Genomic DNA, 26403 nt, shown 5'->3' on the forward strand with positions numbered 1-26403 from the left:
TGCTTAGATTCGATTCACTTATTCCTATGGTTGATTTCGTGGCAGGTGCAATGAATTAATATGTCAATGGTTACCGATTCCTAATGTGATTGGGTTCATGTTCATTATTACCAATCCTTTAGTAGACAAGTTAATTCAAACAGTGATCAAGTGACTAAATTAACAAGTTTCCTAGTGTTCAGTTCGTATCAAGTAAGACTTATAATAATAATTAATCAAATTGGTTTAATTCAATCAATTCATGTATGGTTGTTCATCACACATGCTCACACATTGATTTACATATTTTATAGTTAATCCTAGTTTCATCTTCACTATTCCTAGGCATACAATCTTATATTCATAAAACTATATGAATCAAGTAATCAAGAAGATATTCATGCAACTCAATCACTTATTTGTTAACTAAAAACATTTATTATCAATACATAAGGATCTTTAATAAGCTTAACAAGATGAATAACCAAATTAATATCAATTCAACCACTCAATCAAACCATGTTCATAAGATTATCTCATCCAAATAGAAGTAAAAAGCATTTAGGTCATATCTACAACAAGTAATAACCTAAAATCAAAATCTAATGATTCAAACATGGTTCAAAACAAAGATTAAGAAAAGAAGAATGATTATTTGCCTTTGATTATCTTCTAAATTGTTTCTTAGGTTGCAATCTCGAAAATAGCAGCTCCAAGAAACCTTCTGGTCTTCAAAAGTTGCACCTAGCCTCCAACAAAAGTTAGGTTTTCGGGCCTATAAGTTATCTATTTATAGTTTCCAAAAATCGACCCAACTCGTCGAGTTTTTGAGAATAACTCGATGAGTTTTTTTTAATAATTCGCGTGTTCAGCGTGTACGGGAAGGCATCCTCAAATCTAGAATATTCTAATAAACTCGTCGAGTTTATGTTAAAAACTCGTCGAGTTTCTTCTTTTATTTAGCATCTTCCTTTAATCCTTGATCTCCAAGCTTCCAATCACTCAATCCTCTTCCTTTTACATCCAAGCATGTCTTTTATTGCTGAAATTGAAATATTCAGCTAATTAAGTACCTTTTGTCCATAAAATGATATAAAGTCAACAATAATTAATAAAATAATGAATGATTTCTATGACTAAATAAGCCCATATCAAAATACCCCACACTTGACTTTTGCTTGCCCCCAAGCAAAACCGAATTTTAGCACGCTAATATCACATAAGACAATCCCAATTGAACCCGACCATTATGCCAAGACCGCAACGCATGCATTTGTGTCTAAAATTTTTCTTAAGGACCCCCCTCAATTCTAAATACTCACAATCTTCATAAACACTCGCCCACTTCTTTCGAACAACGCACATTTTATGCATCCCTCGGAATCCATCCCCAGAAAACTTTCTTAACCTCAAGTCATTTTTGGTTAAATCCTCAAGCATACATACGATGAAATAACCTAGAAAAGAAAATTACAATAAAAATAAATACTACTTTTGATTGAATCTTCTATACTTTGTAGCTTTTCTTCAATGTATTCTTCTTTGTCTTCATAGCTTTGTAGATTCTTTATTCAAACATTTCATCACTCTTTTTTTTTTAAATATCAACGCACTTTTTTCACTTAAAACTAAAAACCTAGAAAAACATATGCTTAAGCAAGGGAATTTAACTTCATCCTTTATTGGTTAAAGGCATTAGTCTAGTGTGCAATGACTACTTAAGCTTTCCTGGATACATTTCTGGTACACGATGCTAAACATGTTGCGATCCTCAAACTAAGCGAGGTTGTGTTTTTGTCCCATGATTTCACTAGAATAAAGGGGGCCACAAATGCACTATAACGTATATTGGCTCACCTAAACATTTGGGTCTTCATAGAATCATCAAACACAATACTAGCATGGAATCCTAATTGCTTTAGCAAAATTTTCTAAATTACGCCCTAACAATTTTTTATGCAATTTTTTTTAAAAAAATTAAACCTAGGATTCTAATATAACTAATGTAATCAACCCCCTACCCCACACTTAATTTATGCAATGTCCCCATTGCATGTTATGCATGATATAGAACACAAAAGTAAAGAGAGAATTGGAACAGACTCCCATGGGATAGAAGTTGCGAGGTTGATATTCTTCTTTTGAGCTCCTTCTTCAACTGACTTTGGACATGGGAACAACTCATCCACGCCTTGGGTGTCAAATCTCGTGTGGTTATGCTCCAAAATATAGAGGAAAAAGGTGTTGGAATTTGCTCGGAAAATAATCATTGTTAGCACAGCCAATTGCCTCCTTAAATTGTAGTCAAATCACCAACTCAAAGGTAAGAAAAAGAGCCACTCGCCGAGAATAAAGTGAACTTATAAGTTTAATTGCAAAAACTGCAGATTCGAGATTCTTCGAAGGAACTCGTCGAGTTTTTTTAAAGAAATCGACAAGTTTTACTCTCTGTGAAACAACATATTCCCCAACTTCATTTTTCGATTCTGGCTTTGAAGGTAATGATTATGGAAATATTTCCCTTCATTCTTCTGCAGTAAAACATATCTTTTTAGTTCTTTTGTTCACCACTCTTGTGAATAGACGTAATCCTCTCACTCTTCTCGTTTTAGACTCGATCTCACTTCATACTCCTCACGCTATATTCTTTCATTCTCTCCCTCAACATATATTCTGAGAACAACAAAAGAAACAAACAAAAAGTAATAAAAGGAAAACACACCAAATAAAATCCTAATTTACTAGAACTTTAAACATCAAAATAAACATACCAAACAAACAAAAACAAAGAAAAATAGTTTAAACAAGCCAACAAAATAAAAGATAAGGAAAGGATAATCAATCTTCATCTTCACTTTCTTCTTCTCCTAACCCGCTTCCTCCGGCTCCACTTTGACGCATACTCCATCTCTCACTCCAATTCCTCACATATGGATATTCCGGTTCGTTTTCCATCCTTGGAATGTTCAAATGAGACATCATATGAGCCAAATTCCTATGTCCATAATTCAATCTGCTTGCTAAATCATCTTGAAACGCCCTTTGCTCAATACTATAAGGATCCATGGGAAGCTCATCATTTATTGGAATAACGAGGGGATCTTCTTGCATATGTGTTGGTCGTGGACGAACCCGCCTCCCCGGTTGTTCTGGTAATTCCACATCATCCACTGATGGAATATTAACATGGCCCCCGCCATAATCTACAATAACTTTAGCCCTTCTATAAAGAAGAGGACTAAATGCGGGTTGTGACACCATTGTTAATTGATTTCCAATTCTTCCTTCAAGAATTCCATAAGATCTTGCCAATTTAGTTATGCACATCCCACCACATATCTTTGAAGTTGATCTCTCCTTTACTCCACTTTCTGCTAAATACTTTGCTAAACAATACGGAATGTTACAAAACCGGTTAGGTGTAAGAATACACCATAAAAAGAAAACATCTCGGCTTGGCACTTTATCATCATCCCTTCTCATATTGATGGAGCTTGCGATGAGGCGATGAAGAAGACGATGGACAGGTGATCGGATGCTTGATTCTTGGGCCGTGGATGGAATATAAACTCCATTGGCAATTGTGCTCCACCACCTTGATGCATACTCAATATTTGGTAAATCCTTGTGACATGCTTCCATAAAAATTCCAAAGGCTTATGTCATTGCCACATCTTGCTCATAAAATCCATTCGCCATGCTAGTTCTACCACACTACATTCCCGGAACTCACCCCCAAGCATGAAAGTAAGAGAATTTGTATCAAAAAAGTCATCACTCCCACGGAACATGACAGTAGAATAAAACTCCCAACATAATTCCTGGTATACCGGTTCTTGCAATCGGAAAAGTCTCCTCCAACCATCACATGTAATCCTTACTCCATCTTGGATGAAGACCTTGGTGAGATGAGGATTCATTCGTTCAACCAACCCCCATTGCTCTAGACAGGACAAATCTATTTCATTTGGCAAGTAGAACTCCTTCTTTTTCAGTTTCTCCAGTTTCCTTTTCCATGCTAACAATGTGGATTTTGAACCAATTTTTGGAAAATCAAGCCATGGACAACCCTTTGACTTCCTTTAGAACTTTGGCCCCTATTTCTGGACATGATTCTGCAAAACCAAAAATCACAGAAAAGCAAACAAACATAAACAATGTTAAAAACAAAATAAATCGGCATCCCAATGTCATGAACTCGTCGAGTTTCGCAGAAGGTCCGAAAAAATTTCGATCTACAACTCTTCTAAACTCAAAAATTACTTCAGGGGTTTGCTTGGGGTAGATATTTAAGCATTAATCCATGGGAAGAACTAGCAAAACCATCCTAATTTAGCCTAATTCGAAACCCTACTATTCATCTGAAAACTCAAAAATTGAAGAACTTTAAAGCATCTTGGGCCTACATACACTAAAAATCGGAGCTTTAATAAGTAAAAAGGAGAAGACATCTTACCTTGAGAAGAGATTTAGAACAAAACACCAAAGAGTGAAGAAGTTGCTTGGGAGGTTCTGTTCTTGCTGTCGACGTGGGGAAGAGATGAGAGAATGGTTTTAATTTTAGGGTTAAAACTTATACCCAGCAATAAAAATTATATATATATATATATATATATATATATATATATATATATATATATATATATATATACCGGAAAAACTGAAAATCGCGATTTTTTAAAATTGGGCTCGTCAAGTTTTTGGAAAAAACTCGACGAGTTTTTCTTTCTGTATGAAAAAAAATTTATTTCTAATGAAAATCACAAAACACCCCACACTCAGCTTTGATAACCCTCCCAACAATTATTTAAGCAAGATCTGAAGATGAAGACTAAAAAAAAACACAATGGAAAACATAAAAAGAAAATAAATAAAATACTACAAGAAAAAGAAAACAAACTCAATTGTCGGGTTGCCTCCCGCAAGCGCTTCGTTTTTGAGGAGTCTTTAGCTGGACTGCTTTCCGCCCTACGTTGTAGCGGTTGCCTCTAAATCAAGCCCTTCTTCAATTTCTACTTCCTTTGGCCTGCCCTCCTCATATCTTTTGATCCTATGCCCATTTACCTTAAAACTTATTCCATCTTTATTCCACAATTCAACTACCCCATATGGAAAAACATGTTTAATTGTGAAGGGTCTGGTCCAACGAGTGCGTAATTTTCCTGTAAAAAGTTTGAGTCTTGAGTTATATAAAAGTACTTTGTGCCCTTCTTCAAACTCCTTATTTCCTTTCAATCTCGCATCATGCCATTTCTTTGTCTTATCCTTATAAATCAACGAGTTAGTGTAAGACTCGTTCCTTAATTCCTCCAAGGCATTCATTTGCAATAGTCGATTGGTACGCAACTCATTGGGGGGAAAATTGCACGTTTTCAAAGCCCAATAGGCTTTGTGCTCCAATTCCACTGGTAGATGACAACTTTTTCCATAAACCAATCTACAAGGTGTTGTTCCAATAGGTTCCTTGAATGCAGTTCTAAATGGCCACAATGCATCATCTAACTTATCTGCCTAATTTTTCCTATGGTTGCCTACCGATCTTTCCAAAATTCTTTTGAGGGCTCTATTCGTTATTTCAGTTTGGCCATTCGTTTACGGATGATAAGGTGTTGAAAATCTATGGCGTACACCATATTTTTGCAAAACCTTTGCTAGTTGTTCATTGGCAAAATGGGTCCCTCTATCGCTTATCAACACCTTTGGTACTCCAAACCTAGAGAATAAATTCTTCAAAAATTTCACCACCACCCTTGCGTCATTTGTTGGTAGCGCTCGTGCTTCAGCCCACTTTGATACATAGTCCACTGCCACAAGTATGTATTTGTGCCCTTTTGATGATGGAAATGGCCCCATGAAATCTATACCCCACACATCGAAAACTTCACACACTTGGATGCTTCTTTGAGGCATTTCATTCCTTGCAGAAATATTTCCCGATCGCTGGCATGCGTCACACTCTCTCACATAGGTAGCAGCATCCTTACAAATTGTGGGCCAATAGAATCCTGCATCAAACACCTTTTTGGCAGTGTGTTGAACTCCATGATGTCCTCCTACAGGCCGATTGTGGCAATGCTCTAGAATGTCGCGGATCTCCTTTCCAAGCACACATCTTCTGATGATTCCATCTGCACAGCTCCTAAAAAGGTATGGCTCATCCTAGAAATAATATTTAATTTCTGACATGAGTTTCTTTTTCTGCTGATGAGTTAGCCCTTTTGGAAGAAAGTCCCCAGCTAAAAAGTTCGCAATATCTGCATACCATGGTTCTTCTCCCATTATCACCATTAAATACTCTTCTGGAAAACTATCCCTAATACCCTTGGGGTCGGATACGTCCCTTTCTGGATTCTCTAATCTTGAGAGATGGTCAGCCGCTACATTTTCCAATCCTTTCTTGTCCTTGATCTCAATGTCAAATTCTTGAAGTAATAACACCCACCGGATCAACCTTGGTTTTGCGTCCTGCTTAGCAAATAAAAATTTAATTGCAGAATGGTCAGTAAAAACAGTGGTTTTGGACAATATAAGATAAGGACGGAATTTATCAAAAACATAGACCACGGCCAATAATTCCTTTTCAGTTGTGGTGTAATTTTCTTGAGCCGGATTCAAGGTCTTGCTAGCATAATAAATGGGTTGAAAATGTTTATCGACTCTTTGACCAAGTACAGCACCTAAGGCAAAATCACTTGCATCACACATAATTTCAAACGGTAAATTCCAATTCGGGGCGATAATGATCGGGGCGTTAGTTAATTTTGTTTTCAATATTTCAAAAGCATTTAAACATTCTGTTGAAAAATTTAAAGGTGCATCTATTAAAAGTAGCTGAGTTAAAGTTTGAGTTATTTTAGAAAAGTCTTTTATAAAACGACGGTAAAAACCCGCGTGACCCAAAAAACTTCTAATGCCCTTCACATTGGTTAGTGGTGGTAATTTAGCAATGGTGTCAATTTTTGCTCGATCCACCTCAATCCCTGCCTTGGACACTTTATGACCTAACACAATGCCTTCTTTAACCATGAAATGGCATTTTTCCCAATTCAAAACTAAATTGGTCTTTTCACACCTAGCAAGCATTAAGTCAAGATTAGTAAGACAATTATCAAAAGAAAAACCAAACACGGAAAAATCATCCATGAATACTTCCATAAACTTCTCCACCATATCGTGAAATATTGCCATCATGCATCGTTGAAAAGTGGCAGGCGCATTGCACAACCCAAAAGGCATTCTTCGGTATGCAAACGTTCCACTAGGGCAGGTGAAGGTTGTTTTCTCTTGATCATTCGGATCGATTGGTATTTGGAAGTAACATGAAAATCCATCTAAAAAACAATAATAGCAATGACCGGATAATCTTTCAAGCATTTGATCAATAAAGGGTAAAGGGAAATGGTCTTTGCAAGTAGTATCGTTTAGCTTTCGATAATCGATGCATACTCGCCAACCGGTTACCGTTCGCGTAGGAATAAGCTCGTTCTTTTCGTTCGCCACGACTGTCATCCCTCCTTTCTTCGGCACTACTTGAACGGGACTTACCCATGGACTATCGGAAATTGAATAAATGATCCCCGCATCCAATAGCTTTACCACCTCCTTCTTAGCTACCTCTTGCATATTTGGGTTCAAACGCCTTTGATGTTGCACCACTGGCGTTGCTCCTTCTTCATGTCGGTGATTTTCCACAATAAGAAGGGCTTATCCCCTTTATGTCGGTGATTTTCCATGCAATGGCGTTCTTTCTTTTCTTCAAAACCTTAACTAATTGATCTTTTTCAGTTGGGGTGAGGTTCGATGCAATGATCACAGGCTTTTGCCTACCTTCTTCGAGAAATGCGTATTCTAAGTGTTCTGGTAACGTTTTCAGCTCCAATTGTGTGCTCTGAACAGCAAACACGTCGAGTTCTGGAATTAAACTCGACGAGTTTAGAACAAAACTTTCCTCATATCCTGATTTTTCGTAGAAACTCGTCGAGTTTTTTGTTCTGTTGACTTTATCAGTTCTTCGTATTCTGATTCTTCAAGAAGTCTTTCTAATTCTTTCAAATCTCTCTCAGCATCAAAATCATCTTCTGAAGTCGAAATATGTTCGCTTGCTTCGTCTTCTTTCCATTCTTCTAATAATTCTTCCAAGACATCTACAGAAAAGGCAGTATCATCACTACACTTCGAATGTTTCATGGCTTGATCCATTCCAAAAATAACTGAGTCTTCCCTCACTCGAAGGGTAAGCCTTGAGTCTCGTATGTCTACTATGGCACCCGCGGTATTCAAAAATGGTCTTCCAAGGATTATTGGCACTTGATGGTCCTCCTCCATATCTAGCACAATGAAATCTGCCGGAAAGACAAACTTATCGACTTTTACCAATAAATCTTCACATATACCTCTCAGGAATGTCACCGTCTTGTTTGCTAAGTGGATCGGCATTTGGATTGGTTTCGGTTCCGGAAGGTTTAGCTTTTTAAAGAAAGAGTATGGCATGAGATTCACACTTGCCCCCGAATCGGCCAATGCATAGCTAGTGGCTAAATTCCCGAATTGGCAAGGAATGGTTAGGCTACCCGGATCACCTTTTTTCTTTGGTAGTTTGTTTAACATTGCGGCTGAACAGTTCTCATTTAAGACTACCTTGGATGCTTCCTCCATCTTCTTTCTATTTGTGAGAAGTTCTTTTAGGAACTTTGCATACTTTGGCATTTGCGCGACTGCTTCGATGAATGGAATGTTGATTTGTAAGGCCTTTATGTGCTCCAGGAACTTCTGGTAGTCTTCATTCTGCTTCTCTTGTCGAGCTTGGCCCGGGAATGGTAATGGTGGCTTAAATGGCTCAGCTTTTGAATTATTTTGCTCATCAGGTGCGGAACTCGTCGAGTTTCTATCAGGAACTCGACGAGTTTTGTCTACTGTTGGCGAATTCGGATTTTCTTGATCTTTTTCTTTTGCCTCTTTTGATCTGTACATGGGATTGGAGTGAGGGGTGTGACTATCTTCCCGCTCCTTGTTGTCACTATGTTAATATGCGCGCCCTTTGGTTTTTTTTTCGTCTCACTAGGAAGCCCGCCTGGTGTTCTTTCGTTGAATTGCTTGGCAAGTTGCCCAAGCTGTTTTTCAATATTCAAGATTGAAGCTTGCTGATTCCGTAGCAGAGCTTGTTGATCCATCATCATGGTTTGGTGCTCCTTCATCATCTTTTGTTGATCTCTAATGGTTGCATCGGATTCGTCGTTCCTTTTCTCGGAAGCACTAACGAATTGAGTTAACATAGCTTCAAGATTCGTCTTCTTCTCTTGCGCCGGTTCTTCTTTTTGATTAAACCCGCATGCTTTTTGCCTATACTTCTCCTCCTTTTCCTTCTTGTACTCGTCGTAGGGGAGCCATTCCTTCTTGGGCTTTTGCCAATCATCATCAAACCTATCGCCACTCGAATAACAAAATTGTGCCTTCCGGTTGCCGTTCTCATCAAGATCGCAATCCTTAGTAAGATGGGGACCGCTACAATTGTCACAACCCACCCTTATGGCATGGATGGATTGATCCATCTTTGTCATCCTACGATCCATAATTTCTAGTTTGGCCATCATTGCTGCCATGTCATCGGAAACTGAGTTAACCATGCCTCTAGCTGTATCGTTCCTTGGATTATGGTATTCTCTTGATTGTTTTGAGAATTCTTCCACCAATGTTTTAATGATAGCTGGTGCTTTCTTCGTGAGGGGTCCTTGGGAGTCTAGTAATTGCCTGGTTGTGACGTTCACGCCATCATAAAAGATAGACACCTCCTGTTGCACGTTTAGGTCGTTTTGAGGGCAATTTCTTATTAACCCCTTATATCTTTCCCACGCCTCATAGAGTGATTCTCCCGACAATTGCTCAAAGTTAGCAATTGCTTTCTTCAATTTTGCAATCTTAGAAGGTGGACAAAACTGGTCAATGAACTCCTCGCGCATCTTTTTCCATGTTGTAATGGATCTGGGGGGTAAAGATTTCAACCATTCCTTCGCGGCTCCTTTGAATGTAACCGGTAACATCCGTAGTAAGACAGTATCGCGAGGCACATTTGGCATATGGAAATAGTCAGCAATGTCCATAACTTCTTCAATATGCTTGTAGGCATCTTCGTGCTCCTTTCCATGGAATGGAATGTCTTTTAGTTGTGCGAGCAACTCAAAATTGGCGGTAGCTAGAATTGCAGGTTGCACGAGTCCCGGCCCGGTACCATCTCTTATGCACTTCTTGTAATCTCCCATCGGTATGTCGGCGATGTCGGCCATATTATCTCCTTGATCGGAATTGCTTTCTTCACCAAACGTGGATGTGTCGGACTCGATCCCTTTTCCTCTTTGTTTGCGAATAATCAACTCTGGATTGTCTACGGGTGGAACTAGTGTAGAACTGGAGCCTCGGGTCATAAAAACCTGAAATAAAACAGAAAAACAAGCGTAAAACGAACAAAAACGAAGAATTTACGAAACTGTTAACAGAAGAATAAACTCGACGAGTTTAATGCAAAACTATAGAAAATCAATAAGAACTGAAAACAGGTAACTTTATGCAAGAAAGATCTAACACAAAGGATCGATAATACCAGCAAACAATATAATTATTAGAACCGTTCCCCAGCAACAGCGCCAAAAACTTGATGTGTGTGAAACAAACTAGTTTTAATCCTAACAAACTCAAATGTAAAAAAACACACGCAGGCAGTGTACCTATCGATAGTAATTTAGTTTAAGCAAGTAGGGTATCGAACACAGGGAACGGTAACAATCAAATTAAATACTAGTATTACCTAACTAAAAAACAATTAATAAAAGAGGGGGTTTATCTAGTTTTGCAAGACTACAAACTTAATCAATCAATTAACTTTCAAACAAAGACAGTTAACAACTAAGAAGAACAAGAAAGGACAACTAGATTCAATGATAAAAGAAGCTTCTGCTTAGATTCGATTCACTTATTCCTATGGTTGATTTCGTGGCAGGTGCAATGAATTAATATGTCAATGGTTACCGATTCCTAATGTGATTGGGTTCATGTTCATTATTACCAATCCTTTAGTAGACAAGTTAATTCAAACAGTGATCAAGTGACTAAATTAACAAGTTTCCTAGTGTTCAGTTCGTATCAAGTAAGACTTATAATAATAATTAATTAAATTGGTTTAATTCAATCAATTCATGTATGGTTGTTCATCACACATGCTCACACATTGATTTACATATTTTATAGTTAACCCTAGTTTCATCTTCACTATTCCTAGGCATACAATCTTATATTCATAAAACTCTATGAATCAAGTAATCAAGAAGATATTCATGCAACTCAATCACTTATTTGTTAACTAAAAACATTTATTATCAATACATAAGGATCTTTAATAAGCTTAACAAGATGAATAACCAAATTAATATCAATTCAACCACTCAATCAAACCATGTTCATAAGATTATCTCATCCAAACAGAAGTAAAAAAGCTTTTAGCTCATATCTACAGCCAGTAATAACCTAAAATCAAAATCTAATGATTCAAACATGGTTCAAAACAAAGATTAAGAAAAGAAGAATGATTATTTGCCTTTGATTCTCTTCTAAATTGTTTCTTAGGTTGCAATCTCGAAAATAGCAGCTCCAAGAACCCTTCTGGTCTTCAAAAGTCGCAGCTAGCCTCCAGCAAAACTTAGGTTTTCGGGCCTATAAGTTATCTATTTATAGTTTCCAAAAATCGACCCAACTCGTCGAGTTTTTGATAATAACTCGACGAGTTTTTTTAATAATTCGCGCGTTCGGTGTGTACGGCAAGGCATCCTCAAATCTAGAATATTCTAATAAACTCGTCGAGTTTATGCTAAAAACTCGTCGAGCTTCTTCTTTTATTTAGCTTCTTCCTTTAATCCTTGATCTCCAAGCTTCCAATCACGCAATCCTCTTCCTTTTACATCCAAGCATGTCTTTTATTGCTGAAATTGAAATATTAAGCTAATTAAGTACCTTTTGTCCATAAAATTATATAAAATCAACAATAATTAATAAAATAATGAATGATTTCTATGACTAAATAAGCCCATATCACAAACATATAAACTATAATAGGTATAGTTTATGGAACAAACGCACTATTTTAAAAGTTCTGGTTACATTACAGAAACAAGCATATAAACTATGATAAGTATAGTTTATGAGACATACATACAATTTATTCATTTCAAAAATGAGTTTTCATTATTCTACACGTAACCGTCGATATAACTTTGTGAGATATACTTCATTCCCAATCCTGAAATTATAACCAAAGTCTCCTGGAGGGAAGCATGACACTTTTGATAGATCTATACGGGACTGAAAATCCCGCACCTAAGCTGCTTGGAACAGCTAGGTCGGCACGCCTGTGGTGACAAATTTTGTTCCAATTACAACGCCTGAAGAACGTTATGTTCAGGCATTCCGATGTCATCAAGTATGGCTATAATAACTCACAATTTGGCATTGAACTATATGATTAGTGTATGAATACGTAAATAACTTCACATAGTTTTATTAAATAATAAAACTATAATACATTATTTTACAAGTACAGCTGGTAAATCCAGATAGTTGCAATTATACTATGTTCATACGAGTACAAACACAGAATACTATTATAGTGCAGAGAAAACATATTTTTCATGGTTTTATGTGTATTTAAAACTTAGTAGTGCCATTTCAGTGTACAATAACAATTACATGTTTGGAGTACAACATATTACAACAGAAAATATAGGATTTTCTGGTAAAACACACTTACATTTTTAAGGAACAAACAACAAATTTTGATTACAAACATGCTTATGAACTCACCAACTTAATTGTTAACACCTTTTCAAAACTACTTGTATTCTCAGGAAATCAGTAAACAAGTACATCCATGGATTTTTGAGAAGACGAAGCTTCATTTACTCATGTCTTTTAACTTTTTGGTGTCATGTATACAATGACTTGAATACATATGTAAAAAATTATACTTTGTTAATGCATGGGTTTTGTACTTTGATTACTATTATGCAATTGTTGTGATACTATACATGAAGACCTCCGCCCCCGAACGTTTCCGCTATTCATATTTTGGGGGTGTGGTAGATTCGTATCATAGCATTGTTTATAATGAACTAAGTATATCAAACCATAAAAGATATACAATTATAAATATAATTGGGCTAAAGCACTCTGACTAAGAGTTATACTTTTAAAATATAACAATATTTTTATAAAAGTATACATACATGTTTACATACCAGGACAAGTATCACATGAAGAACAAAACAAAAGTATTTAGACGTTGAACACTACAGTCTAAGTTAGACAGTTATGTAATCATATTTGGGATAAATATAGTCTGATCAACTATATTTATTTGAGATATGACCAAAATGTGTTTGGGAGTGATCGTAGTGTTGCAACAAGTCTGAAACTTACCGATAAACCATACAGAGAACCTTTATTATACAAATTTAAAATACTATTGGAGTATTTTGTAATACTATAAAACTACATTCATTCTATGCTTCTTACCTTTAATTTCTCGTATAGACATTATGGCAGGATATCCCCTGCATGGAGATCCCTACTTCCCTGATCAAGGAAATAATGGTTGAGTTGAAGATGATCCTGAAGAGGATCCCGAGGAGGAGGAAGATGAAGAAGAAGAGAATCCAGAAGGTACAAACTCATATCCAGAAGTATACAACCCACCACTGGTTGTACAAAACCCCGCAACCAGACAGGATTTCCAAGGTCCGATACCAGCATGGGGCGAAAACCCACTAAGGTGGAGCCATCAGCAAGGATAACGCCCTCCTTTCGATATAAAGAGAGGCTTCTACAACATCAACAATGGAGGTTCAGCTGACAGGGCCCTCCCTATTATAGTATGCCACATTTCTCGCCAGGTTAGTCAATCACGAATATCGATTAACCGAATTCTGGAAGTTAACGTTACCTCCCAAGTTAACGTCGTTAATATTCATCGTCTGGACGAAGATCATGATCAAACCAGACAACATACTGTGATGCTTCAAGAAGAGATGGTTGTTGCTCAAGCCGAAATCAGAGCACTTCGAGAGCACCAAACCACACTAGAGAGGCGTTTGATGGGAAAAGAGCATCAGACTACTTCTATTTTGATATCAACTAGGATCAAGGATATGTATACTACTTTTATCTATAAGTAAAACTCCACCCTACGATTAAGTGAATACAATACTCGTAGGTCAAAATTTTCCTTTATGTATATATAATATAAATCTATATCAAGGTTAAATGTTTCCAACCGTATGTACAAAAAGATGTATCAAATGACAAGCATTTTATTTCATTGGGAGTTAGCATAATTTTCATAACATTTTGTTTACTCATGGAAAATATATAATTATTTAGTGTATATGTTAAGGTATTATGTAATTAAAATTCTATAGACCTATTATGTTCGACAATCTATTCAATCTTAATTACATACAACTTTTATACATCAAATGAATGAAGAAGAACCTTGTGCGGAATACATTATACAAATTCATTACAAGTGTTGCTATAAACAAAATTGACGATTGTTTACTTATATTATTAGACTTTTATAGTAAGCCACCTAATAGGACACTATAACTGTCAAGAAATAATGCAATTAGAATTAATATATGTCTTATTCAATATCACCTGACTCATGATCACTATACAGTACTTATCACCATTTTTATTAAATCATTATAGATAAAGATGCCTCCAAGGAAGTCCAACATAAAGAACAGCAATCCACCAAATTCACCACCACCGCCACTTTCACAATATGATGTTGTTGTCTTTCAAGCAGCAGTAGCTGCCGCCGTGGCAGCAACAATAGCACATATCAACGCCAGTGGTGTCAGTGGAGCAGGTAGTGGTGCCCATCCTTCTAATCATGGGGATAATCATGGTCATCTAAAGGAATGTTCATACAAGGATTTCACAAATGCTAAACCTCGATCGTTTGATGGCACGGGAGGTGTCATTACATTAACTCAACCTTGATGAACTGCCTATCTCAACCTTACTTAGACAAGTTTGTTATAGTTTTCATTAACGATATACTAGTCTATTCCCGAAGTAAGGAAGAACACAACCAACACTTACGACAAGTCTTGGAAATCTTAAGGGAAGAGAAGTTGTACGCAAAGTTCTCAAAGTGTGAATTCTGGATCAGGAAGGTATATATCTTGGGTCATGTAGTTAGTGAAGAAGGGATACATTTGGATCCCTCCAAGATCAAAGCTATCAAAAATTGGGCGACCCCGCGAACCTCAACATAGATTCGTTTGTTTCTAGGTCTCGTTGGCTACTATAAGAGATTCATTCAAAACTTCTCAAAGAACGTGAAGCCACTCACAACCCAAAATCAGAAGGGTGTAACCTTTAATTGGGAGGAGAAACAAGAGACTGCTTTCCAGACACTAAAGCAAGCCCTCTGCAGCGCACGGGTCTTGTCCATCCTAGAATGGACGGAAGATTTTTTAGTTTAATGTGATGCGTCCAAGTAAGGGTTAGGTTGTGATCTTATGCAACGATGAAAATTCATCTTATGCCTCGAGACAACTTAAGAATCATGAGGTCAACTATACCACGCATGATCTCGAATTGGGAGCAGTGGTTTTCGCTTTGAAGATCTGGAGGCATTACTTGTATGGTATGAAATACACAGTCTTTACTGATCACAAAAGCCTCCAGCATATCTTTGATCAGAAGGAACTTAACATGATACAACAACTATGGGTAGAGCTACTCAATGATTATGAATGTGAGATTCACTATCATCGCGGCAAAGACAATGTGGTAGCAGATGCCCTCAGTCAGAAAGAGTACTCGGGCCGCCGAGTAAAGTCTCTGACCATGACCATCCATTCCCACCTATCCACACAAATCATGGAGGCTCAGCTGGAAGCCTTGAAACCTGAGAACATGACCGGTGAAGCCTTAAGGGGAATGGAAAAGAACTTGGAAATCAAGGGTGAGGGAGTTCGTTATCTCATGAACCGGATCTAGACACAAAAGTTTGGTGGCTACAGAGATATTTTCATGAATGAAGCCCATGAAACTCGATACTCCGTTCATCCAGGATCGGACAAGATGTATTTGGACATTAAGAAACTTTGTTGGTGGCCGAACATGAAAGCTGAAATTGCTACCTATGTGGGTAAGTGCCTAAGTTGTGCCAAAGTCAAGGTAGAATATCAAAAGCCCTCAGGTTTATTACAACAACCATAAATACCTGAGTGGAAGTGGGAGCGGATTACAATGGATTTCATAACCAAGTTACCCAGGACCATGGGTGGTCATGACACCAGTTGGCTAATCGTCAATAGACTAACCAAATCCACTCACTTCCTGCCAATAAAATAAAGTGATAAAATAGAGAAGTTAACAATCACGTATATTAAAGAAATAGTTCAATTGCATGGGGTGCTAATATCCATTATCTCTGCCAGAGATAGTAGATTTACCTCACAATTTTGGCAATCACTGCAAAAGTCCTTGGGAACAAATCTTGACATGAGTATAGTGTACCATCCTCAGACTGATAGACAAAGTGAGAGAACCATACAAATGCTGGAAGACATGTTAAGGGCTTATGTGATAGATTTTGGTAAAGCTTGGGATACCCTTTTACCACTCATTGAATTCTCGTACAACAACAGGTATCATACTAGCATCAAAGTTGCACCCTTTGAAGCCCTCTATGGCCACAAGTGCAGATCCCCTTTATGCTGGACTAAAGTGGGTGATACGCAACTATCCAAGAACCAAGTACCCGACAGTACTCTAACCGGTCCCAAGATCATTCGAGAAACCACAAAAAAGATTGTACAAATCCGGGAATGATTGAAAGCTTCTAGAGACAGACAGAAGAGTTATGCAGACAAACGGCGAAAACCCTTGGAATTCTAAGTTGGTAACCGCGTCTTGTTAAAGGTCTCGCCCTGGAAAGGAATGATACGTTTTGGTAAATGTGGAAAATGAAGTACAAGGTACATCGGACCATTCGAGATTCTTGCTAGAATTGGTCCGGTTGCTTATAAACTCAAACTACCGTATGAACTCAGCAACATTCATCCCACTTTTCACGTCTCAAATCTCAAGAAGTTTCAGTCAGAGGAGACCCTTGAAATTCCACTCAACGAAATCGAATTAAACGAGAGTCTACACTTCATAGAAGAACCAATGGAGGTCATGGATAAGGGAAAAAAAGAAGAAAACAAAGCTGTATACCAATAGTGAAGGTTCGCTGGAATGCCAAGCGGGGACCAGAATTCACTTAGGAACGGGAAGATCATATGAAACAGAAATATCCACATCTTTTCTCTAATTCATAAGTACCACTTTATAACTAATTTCAAAAGGAAATTCCCTCTAACGGGGGGATAATGTAACAACCCAATATTCCAAGTCTATGTAATAGTCTAGGTCAACCATTGTAGCTAGTTTTAAAGTAATAAAGAGAAATTATTTGAATATTATGTGCATTTAATTATTTTTAACAGATGTAATAAAAATGATCGTCAAAAATAAAATGTTAAATAAAAATGATTAGGATGAATAAAGTGGTAGAGATCATAACAAGGATTCCGAAAATATAAAGAACATCGAAATCCGAGTTAGAATGAAGAAGTTATGACCTATCAAAGATCCATGACAAAATCGGCAAAACATTGTATAACGTAAAAAGTGAATTTACAATAAAATGATTTTGAGCCTTAGGTATCTAAATGAAAGTTGTAGTATATGTTAAACCGAGAGTGCGCATAAAAATAACGTCCAAATCTGACTTCGTATGAAGTTATGATTTTTCTAAAATTCGATATAGCAGTACACAACCCGAAATTCGAATTAAAGATCAAACAATTTTTTTCCGACACAACCTAAACGAGAATCGAAGATCTCGTCAATAGTAGTTCAACGGTAAAAAGACAGACGATAACGGATGTCGGATGAAGAAGTAATGAATTTTTAACGGATTTTTCCTGTCCCGACCTGTAAAAAATATGACTTTAAAAAAAAATTCAAAATTAGCTAATGGAGTCTAAACGAAAGTTGTAGAGCACAGTCTCACCTACGTGTGGATATAAATATCGTCAAAAATGGAGCTCGTATGCAAAAGTTACGAATTTTTGAAGTTTGAAAAATAAATCCACGAAGGAGCACGCTCCGCGTAAAAAAAAGTACGCCCCGTGTACTCGGACTAGCCTCGATGCGTGTTAGGTGCCTTGGCACATCTGAAGCCCGGAAACTGAACAGAATGCACGTAACCACTATGCCCAGCGTATAAAGGAGTACGCCCAGCGTACTCGGACTAACTTCGACACGTATCAGTAGCCTTGGCGCGTCCAGAGCTCAGAACCCGATCAGAGGCCACGTATCTATGTCCAGCGTACCGAGGTACGCCCAACGTAATGCGAGGCCTCAGACTCCTATAAATAGCATGCGAATCCTTCGGGTTTAGTTTACCAATTTCATTTCTCCTTTCACTTTAAACACCCTTTTAAGCCAATTTTAACCCCTCGAAGCCTAGGGAAACCCCCTAACACCCGAAGAAAGCCCTGAGCCCCGAAGTCCTCGAGAAAATAATATTTTCTAGTTCAAACTCTGCCCACGCGAAACTCAATTTTCACAAGAAAATCGTAATTTCAAGTAGCGAAACGCTGCCCAAATCACCACTTATTAGCTGAGTTCATATCCCTACATTTTCATAATTTTTCAATATTTTAAGGGGGAATACAAGTAAAACACAAGAAATTTTTGATAAACATCAATATTATTCAAATAGTTTCAAATTGACCTTTTCATACATAAACAAACATATAAACTATAATAGATATAGTTTATAGAACAAACGTACTATTATACAAGTTCGGGTTACATTACAGAAACAAACATATAAACTATGATAAGTATAGTTTATGAGACTCACATACAGTTTATTCATTTCAAAAATGAGTTTTCATTCTTCTACACGTAACCGTCGATATAGCTTTGTGAGACATACTTCAATCCCAGTCCTGAAATTATAACCAGAGTCTCCTAGAGGGAGAGCGTGACACTTGTGTATAGATCTATACGGGACCGGCAATCCTGCACCTAAGCTGCTTGCAACAGCTAGTCCGACACGCTTGTGGTGATAAATTTCGTTCCAATTACCACGCCTAAAGAACGTTATGTTCAGGCATTCTGATGTCATCAAGTATGGTAATCATAACTCACAATTTGGTATTGAACTATACGATTAGTGTATGAATACTTAAATAACTTCACATAGTTTTATAAAATAATAAAACTACAATACAGTTTTTTACAAGTATAGTAGGTAAATCCAGGTAGTTACAATTATACTATGTTCATACAAGTATAAATATAGAATACTAATATTATGTAGAGAAAACATACTTTTCATGGTTTTATGTGAATTCAAAACTAAGTTATACCATTTCAGAGTACAATAACAATTACATGTTTGGAGTACAACATATTACAACAGAAAATATAGGATTTTATGGTAATACACACTAACATTTTTAAGGAACAAACAATAGATTTCGATTACAAACATGCTTATGAACTCACCAACTTAATTTTTGACACCTTTTGAAAACTACTTGTATTCTCGGGAAATCAGTAAACAGGTACATCCATGGATTTTTAAGAAGACGGAGCTTCATTGACTCATGTCTTTTAACCTTTTGGTGTCATGTATATAATGACTTGAATACAGATTTGGGGGTGTGACATGAAGGAAGAAGAAAATGTCGCTTTAGGTACTTTTATAGTAAATGACATGCCTGCTAATAGATTGTTTGATTCTAGAGCTAATTACTCCTTTATTTCGCACAAATTTGGTAGAAGACTAGCATTGCCTGTAGATACACTAGATAATGCTCTAGTAGTAGAAGTTGATAGTGGCAAGTTTGTACTTGTTAGAGAATGCATGAAGATCATTGTCATTGAATTGAATGGGAATAAGTTTCACGAGAAATTGTTGCCCATTGAGCTAAATGGATTCCACATAGTATTAGGAATGGATTGGCTTAGTGCAAACAACGACGAGATGCTATGTAGGAAAAAGATGGTGAGATTAACCCTCCTAGAAAAGAGTCATTTGTGGTGTACGGGGACAAACGCCTAGTGAATTCCAGAATTATCTCCATGATAAAAGCTAAAAAGTGTTTGGCCAAAGGATGTACATCATACCTAGCATTCATGATCGATGCGAAGAAGGAGAAGAAGGCGATGTAGAGAATACTAATGGGCACAATGTTTTTTTTTTGAAAATCTCATATCTCTTGTGTAAGAGCTCCATTCTTTATCCTCTTTAACCCATGTGATGCTCTTGACTTGCACTACAACTTTCCTTTAGGTTGTTTTGATAAGTTTTAACTTTCATCTCTTGGCTTAACGGGGGTATCAAGAAGTGATTTTGTAAAAATCATAACTTCCCCGTACAGGCTCAATTCTTGACATTTTTGTATCAATATTCTTATATTGAGAAGTACTATGATGATCCTTTTTAACGATCTCTTCGTAAAAATTTTACGTTGTAAAATTATTTACAAGGATGATTTTTATTTCTAGTAAACACCATAATTTGTTCATATGAAGTCAAATTTTTACTAAGTTTATATATTTGGAATCACTTTGTCATGTACTTCCCAAAAATTTAGGGGTTTGCTCCCTATTTAATCAACATTATACCTCCCTTGGACCTTCTAAAGACAACATTTACACCTTCTGAACCCTAATCTTGAGTTTCATCCTTGTGTGTGAAGATTTCGAAGCTTTTTAGATTTTTGGTGCTCTCTTGTTGAAGAAGAAGAAGGCTATTGAAGAAGTTGGTGTTACTTGCAAGCTTTTGGATCCAGAAACTACCTCACCTTGTGCATCTTTTGGAGGTATAAAGTTTATACCTATGTGTGTTTCTTTCTAGATCTCTTAAATGGGTTATTATGAGCTTTTTATCCTAATCTTAGATCTTTGTGAGTTTGGTGCATTGCAGAGCATATTAGCTTCCTTTCATGTGTTTTAGGACATCTAGAGTCATAAATATGCTTGCTTGAAGGTCCCTTTCTTTCCATGCAAAAGTGTGGTAGTTGTGAGTATGGTTTAATCTAGGGTTTTGAGGTTGAAGCTTATTTCAGCCATGCAAAGGCTTAAAGTTATGGATAAAGACATTCTATGGAGGTCAGATCTATATTTGGATTGCATGTCTTAATGATTAAGACATTGTGGAGTGACTTTTAGGATCAGACAGTGTATGTCGAGCGTACTTCTAGCAATGCCCAGCATAGGCAGGCTTGACACCGACTCACTAAGTTTTTCATGTACATGGTGCATAGGGATCGTATTAACTATAGATGTGGGGTTTGGACATGTGAGTTGGGTTATGGACCTAACTTATTAATTACAGTTAATTATTATGTTATTAGGCAGAGTCTAGTTTTAGCAGTTCAAGTGTGAGATTTGTTTGTCAGCAGTATCAGGTGAGTCTCCTCACTTATATTTACCTATGTGGTAGAATAGTTATATATGTGATGACCAGCTGGGTCTCGCTGTTATTATTGTGTTATGTTGTTTATGTGTGACTGAGACTTCGGGTAGTCTCCAGGGTTTCTGATAACCCACAGGGTGTGCTGATTCGTCACTCAGACTTCGTGTAGTCTCTAGGGTTGCTGAAAACTCATAATTGTTTATGTGTTGTGTTGTATGAAATATATTAGGGAACTCACTAAGCTTCATGCTTAAAGTTATTGATTATATGTGTTTCAACTACTTCTGAGGATCGCAAGAAAGTGAAGGTCTGATTGTAAACAGTTGTTGGGAGAGTTTGTTACTAGAATTCTGTGGCACTCTAATATCTGTGATGATGATTTGTATTTGATACTTGTGATTTTCCGATGATTTGGTTTATGAATATTTTTGGGTAATTTAAAAAAAATGAAAATTTTGGTTTGAAATTTGAGGTGTTACACTCTAAGGTGACATGACTTTTCACGCATCTATTTTTGATCCTATTCGTCGCATTATTCTTATATGCAAGGGCGTATTTTAGTATATTTATCAATATAACTCAGTATGACACTGTTTCCCTATTACATTTATTTGTCTAAGCTAATTTTTAATGGCGGTCGGAGACATGTTTTCTTCAGGTATCATAGTTTTCAGGTACTTATCGAACCGTGGGAAGGTGAAGCTGGGACAATGCACACACATCAACAGATTTATGATTCGAGATTTCGTGTTGCTTTTGTTTATAACTCTGATTTTGATTTATGGCTTATGAACAGCTGGTTATACCTTGAATATATCTTTATCAAAACGAGTGTTTATTCTATTTTGAAAATTAAAATTTTGTTCAGAAAATTTGGGCGTTACAAGTTGGTATCAGAGCCTTGGTTTGAAAATTTGGATGAACGCTCATGGGATTCCAAACTTGAATTAAGGATATGAGAAATTTTCATACATTTTGAATTAATTTTAATAAAAGGAGAACGGAGTTGCGATGTGTACAATCAGTCGGAGCTCGAACTGGAAAGTGGTTCCCAAAATACCCATAGTTGCTAAATATGTGGGTATTCTAACTGGTAGAAAGGCATGCTAGTGCATAGGCTATGGATCCCTTCATGGATTACGTGATAGGATTGTCTGATATATGAGATGCCTTTAGCCTTAGGGGTTTGGTTGCTATGTACTACCTGAAGTTAATGTTAATGTTGACTAGTTGTTAGGTAAGGGCTTTAGATTTGTACATAATTAGAATTGTATAGCCTTAGAATGTTTGACTTAAGCTTACTTCATGTTCCTTGTTTAATTGTGGACTTAGGGTAGAGTCACTCATCTGACTATCTATATGATCTTTCATTATTTACAACTTGCATACACGAGGAAATCAATGCCATTGAAATAGACTTTTAGTGGTGTGAGAGTGAATATAGGAGAAATCCTAGAACAAAAGTCTAGTAAGATTAGTGGTATGTGCTCAGTGGAGTACGAGCATATGTGTTTAAAACATTTAGCAGTAGTTTTGTGTAGCGACTTGGGAACTTTGAGAAAAAGTATGGGACGAGTATGCATAGGTGTGGAAGGTAGTATGGTCTTGTATACTAGAAGCACAAAATCCATATAGGGATCAGAAAGATTAAAAAGGTTATAATGGAACTTGTTGCTGGTGGATAGTGAGGTAAAGCACTGGGGTTAGCTGTAGTCGAATTTTTTCTCTATTGGTCTTTTGGTTATGGTTGCTCAGCATAAATATGACTTTGGTAGTTGTTGGGGCCTAAGGGGCCATGGAAGATTAGCTTTGATTGGTACATATCTATGCGAGTTGGTTGATTCTATGGCCTTGTTCGAAGTATTGTCAGTTTGAGTCGCGGGAATCAAGTAAGAAGCGATTATAATGATCGATTCATGGATTGCAGCCTTTGGTTGGGTGGTCGGTCGGTGGTTTGGGATGTCGTTCGCTATGACAGGGTTATATTCCAGCCTCCTGTGATTGACGGATAAGAGATCGAATTTGTATTTCTAGATAGAAGAAACGGATGGTGTTTTCATTGCTAGTTCTGCCACAAGGAGTAAACTTCGATTCACTATAAATTGTTTTCATCTTTCAACATACGGATTTTTGAGACTCGATTGTTCTTCGGTTCGATGGCCAGAGTGGAGATCTTATCGCGAATCGAGTCTTTGACCCATTTTTGAGAAGATCAATGTCTTTGATGTAGATCAAAATATGGATTTCAAAAATCAGACTGGAAGTCTGACGGAGGAAGAATGAGCCAATGCACGGTCAAGAAACGTCGACAAATTTGAGAATTCCTAATTTGGTTATTCACTCAGTTTGTTTAAGGATCCATAGTTGGGATGTCAAGCGAAGGAAGAATGCAATGAGGTACTGGCTATATGGTTGCATCAAAATGCTTCTGATCCAGGTAAGAGAGTACTATTGTTATGTTGGGTTTGTCGAAACTATTGTCAGAGCATCTTCATGGTTCCTTTGATGTTTTATAGGAGGGTGTGGTTATAGGTCAATTCTTCATATTCAAGTTCTGATTACGTGAGGTTCTATTTGTAGGGTGCCTTGTTAATCAATTGGTATCTTGGTCGACTTTGATAAGATTGGTATGGGAAGTTTTGAGGTCTCCATATGAGATTTAGAGTTTCCTTTGGATCATTTGATTATTATCCGAGAGTTTCCCTTATTCCATGTTATGCACTTTGAGAATTAAGATTTGGTATGTATCTGTTTGAGCCGGTATGAGGCTTGGTTGTTCGCAGACATTAGTCAGTGGTGGTTCAAACTCTAAGTGGGGGAGAACTAAGTATTTGGATTTGAGGATCAATAGTCAGTCTAATTTTTTGGTTTCAATACAAGGGGTTAGAGGAATTCGTGGTCCGAGTGTTCGGGGGTTTGGGATCACGCTTACTAGTGCAAGAGAAAAACAAAGAAGGCAACTGGGAGAATTAAAAAATTGGTCAGATCAAGAGGTCAAAGCAAGTTGTTGTGTAACATCCGGGATTCCAGGTATTATTATTAATTCATTTATTGGCGAGGAACGAGAGGGACTCGACGAGTTGAGTCGTCGACTCGTCGAGTAGGACTGCAAATGCTGACTGGATTAATGAACGGACTCGACGAGTCGGTAAGAGTGGACTCGACGAGTCCGCCCTGTAAGCTGAAACCCTAATACCCCGGGCCTGAGCCCTATTTAAAGGACCTTATAGCCCTATTGTGCGGCTACCTGTCCAGAGAGAGTGTCCCTTAAGAGCTTGAGCGAGTTGAGAGTGAGTTAAGGCCATATTCATCGATTTTGGAGTGTTTAAACAAAGGAGAAGTCATTTCCAGCAAGAAGAGGTCAAGGGAGCTGCGGATCCAGGGTTTTCAAGTTCAGATCTACACATTTGAGGTATCAAATCGAACTCCCTTCCTGTTTTGGGTTTAGATCCATGTTCTTGGGTTTTCTATAGCCCTTTTTGGGTTTGATAAGTGAAGTTTATGTCCCTTGCTATGATAGACTTCAGATCTGGATCCATAGAGGTCCAGAGAGCTTTCCCCATTCTGCTTTATGATGGTTTATGGAGGAAAGGAGACTAGGTTGCCATGTTAGAAGGAATTTCACCCAAAATAAACCTTGTACACGTTGCATGTGGGTCAAGATTCGACCTTTACGTGGTTATTGGTCGTCGGGAAGTCAGACCTATAGATTAGAGAAGTAGATCTGACCTCAAGAGGTCAAATGAGTGTTGTCATGGGAGGAAATCGTCGAGCCCATAAGGGACTTGAATAAAACGAAATCAATGGTAACGACATACTTGAATAAAACGAAATCAATTACTAGCTTCTTGGTAACCTTGTGACTTTCCATGATCCAAGTGTGAGTCATGTGCTTCCGGTAGTATAGGCCTCTACTACCATTCACACCTACTCATACTTGTCCCAAGTATTGTCCCTCAGTTTCCCAAGTCACCATGCAGCAAATCACACAACAATTTAACACACCGGATAACAAAATGAAGATTTTATTATTTCGTGAAACTATTACATAGGTGTTCAAGTTCACCCTAGACTATGCCTCTAATAGGCTACATCATAAAATACTATGGCTACTACATAACTTGATCTTCCGATATGAAGTCCTCATCCTTGATTCCTCGCACGGTTTTCTGCTTCGTCGAGGATCATGTGAAATGCCCTTGGCCTTGGTGGCGTTTCTGGTCTTGCTGCTTTATTTTTCCTTGGGCAGTCTCTGGACATCTGCCCCTTGCCTCCACATCCGTAGTATACTTTATCATTATGTGTGCAGTCTTTGGAATAATGACCAGTCCTCCCACACTTGTAACAAGTCACTTCTTCGTTGCACTTCCCACCATACTTCTTCTTGCATTTATCACACCATCTTGCTTCACCTCCATCTCCTCCTCCAAGCTTTGAGAATTTTCTTTCCTTGTTGGACCTCGAAGATCCTTCAAACTTTCGCTTCTCTCCTGCCTTATCTTTTTCTAGACCCTTTTCTCTTATCTTGGCCTCTACGTTCTTAGCTGCCCTAACAGCCATTTTCAAGGTAGTTGCCATTTTGACCATTGGGCCAAAGTCAGTGGGCAGTCCGTTAGCAAACCTATCAATCTTGGAGAGTTCAGTAGGCACCAAGTAGGGGAATAGCTTCATCCTCTCGGTGAATGCGGTGGCATACTCATCAACACTCATATTCCCTTTCTTCAGGTTCTGAAACTCGTTGTTTAGGTCTATCAGATCTATCTCCGAGCAGTACTGCATTTTCAACTATTCCAAGAACTCTTCCCATGACATCCTTAAGGCTTCTCCTCATGGCATCGTATCTGCCAATAGCTTCCACCAGCTCAAAACTCCAGTTTTAA

At 37.5% G+C, this 26403-nt stretch overlaps 1 protein-coding gene and 1 non-coding gene across 2 annotated transcripts; one reads left to right on the plus strand and one right to left on the minus strand.

Moving 5' to 3' along the window:
• Window positions 1-7911: 7911 nt before the first annotated feature.
• On the minus strand, window positions 7912-8685 carry LOC145066772 (uncharacterized). Its single transcript, XM_079014046.1, has one exon. It carries the CDS (start codon window positions 8683-8685, stop codon window positions 7912-7914), a length of 774 nt encoding a protein of 257 aa, XP_078870172.1.
• A 1095-nt stretch (window positions 8686-9780) lies between these two features.
• On the plus strand, window positions 9781-9887 carry LOC145071653 (small nucleolar RNA R71). The gene has a single exon (XR_013690660.1). It is a non-coding gene; the product is annotated as a small nucleolar RNA R71 (small nucleolar RNA).
• Window positions 9888-26403: the final 16516 nt, after the last annotated feature.

Source organism: Lactuca serriola, chromosome 8, assembly GCF_051521515.1.
Source record: "Lactuca serriola cultivar US96UC23 chromosome 8, Lser_US96UC23_V15, whole genome shotgun sequence".
Taxonomy (NCBI): domain Eukaryota; kingdom Viridiplantae; phylum Streptophyta; class Magnoliopsida; order Asterales; family Asteraceae; genus Lactuca; species Lactuca serriola.

What these genes read in the sequence shown, in the direction of transcription:
- LOC145066772 (XM_079014046.1), bottom strand. Translation starts at nt 8,685, where the DNA reads ATGCCAAAGTATGCAAAGTTCCTAAAAGAACTTCTCACAAATAGAAAG.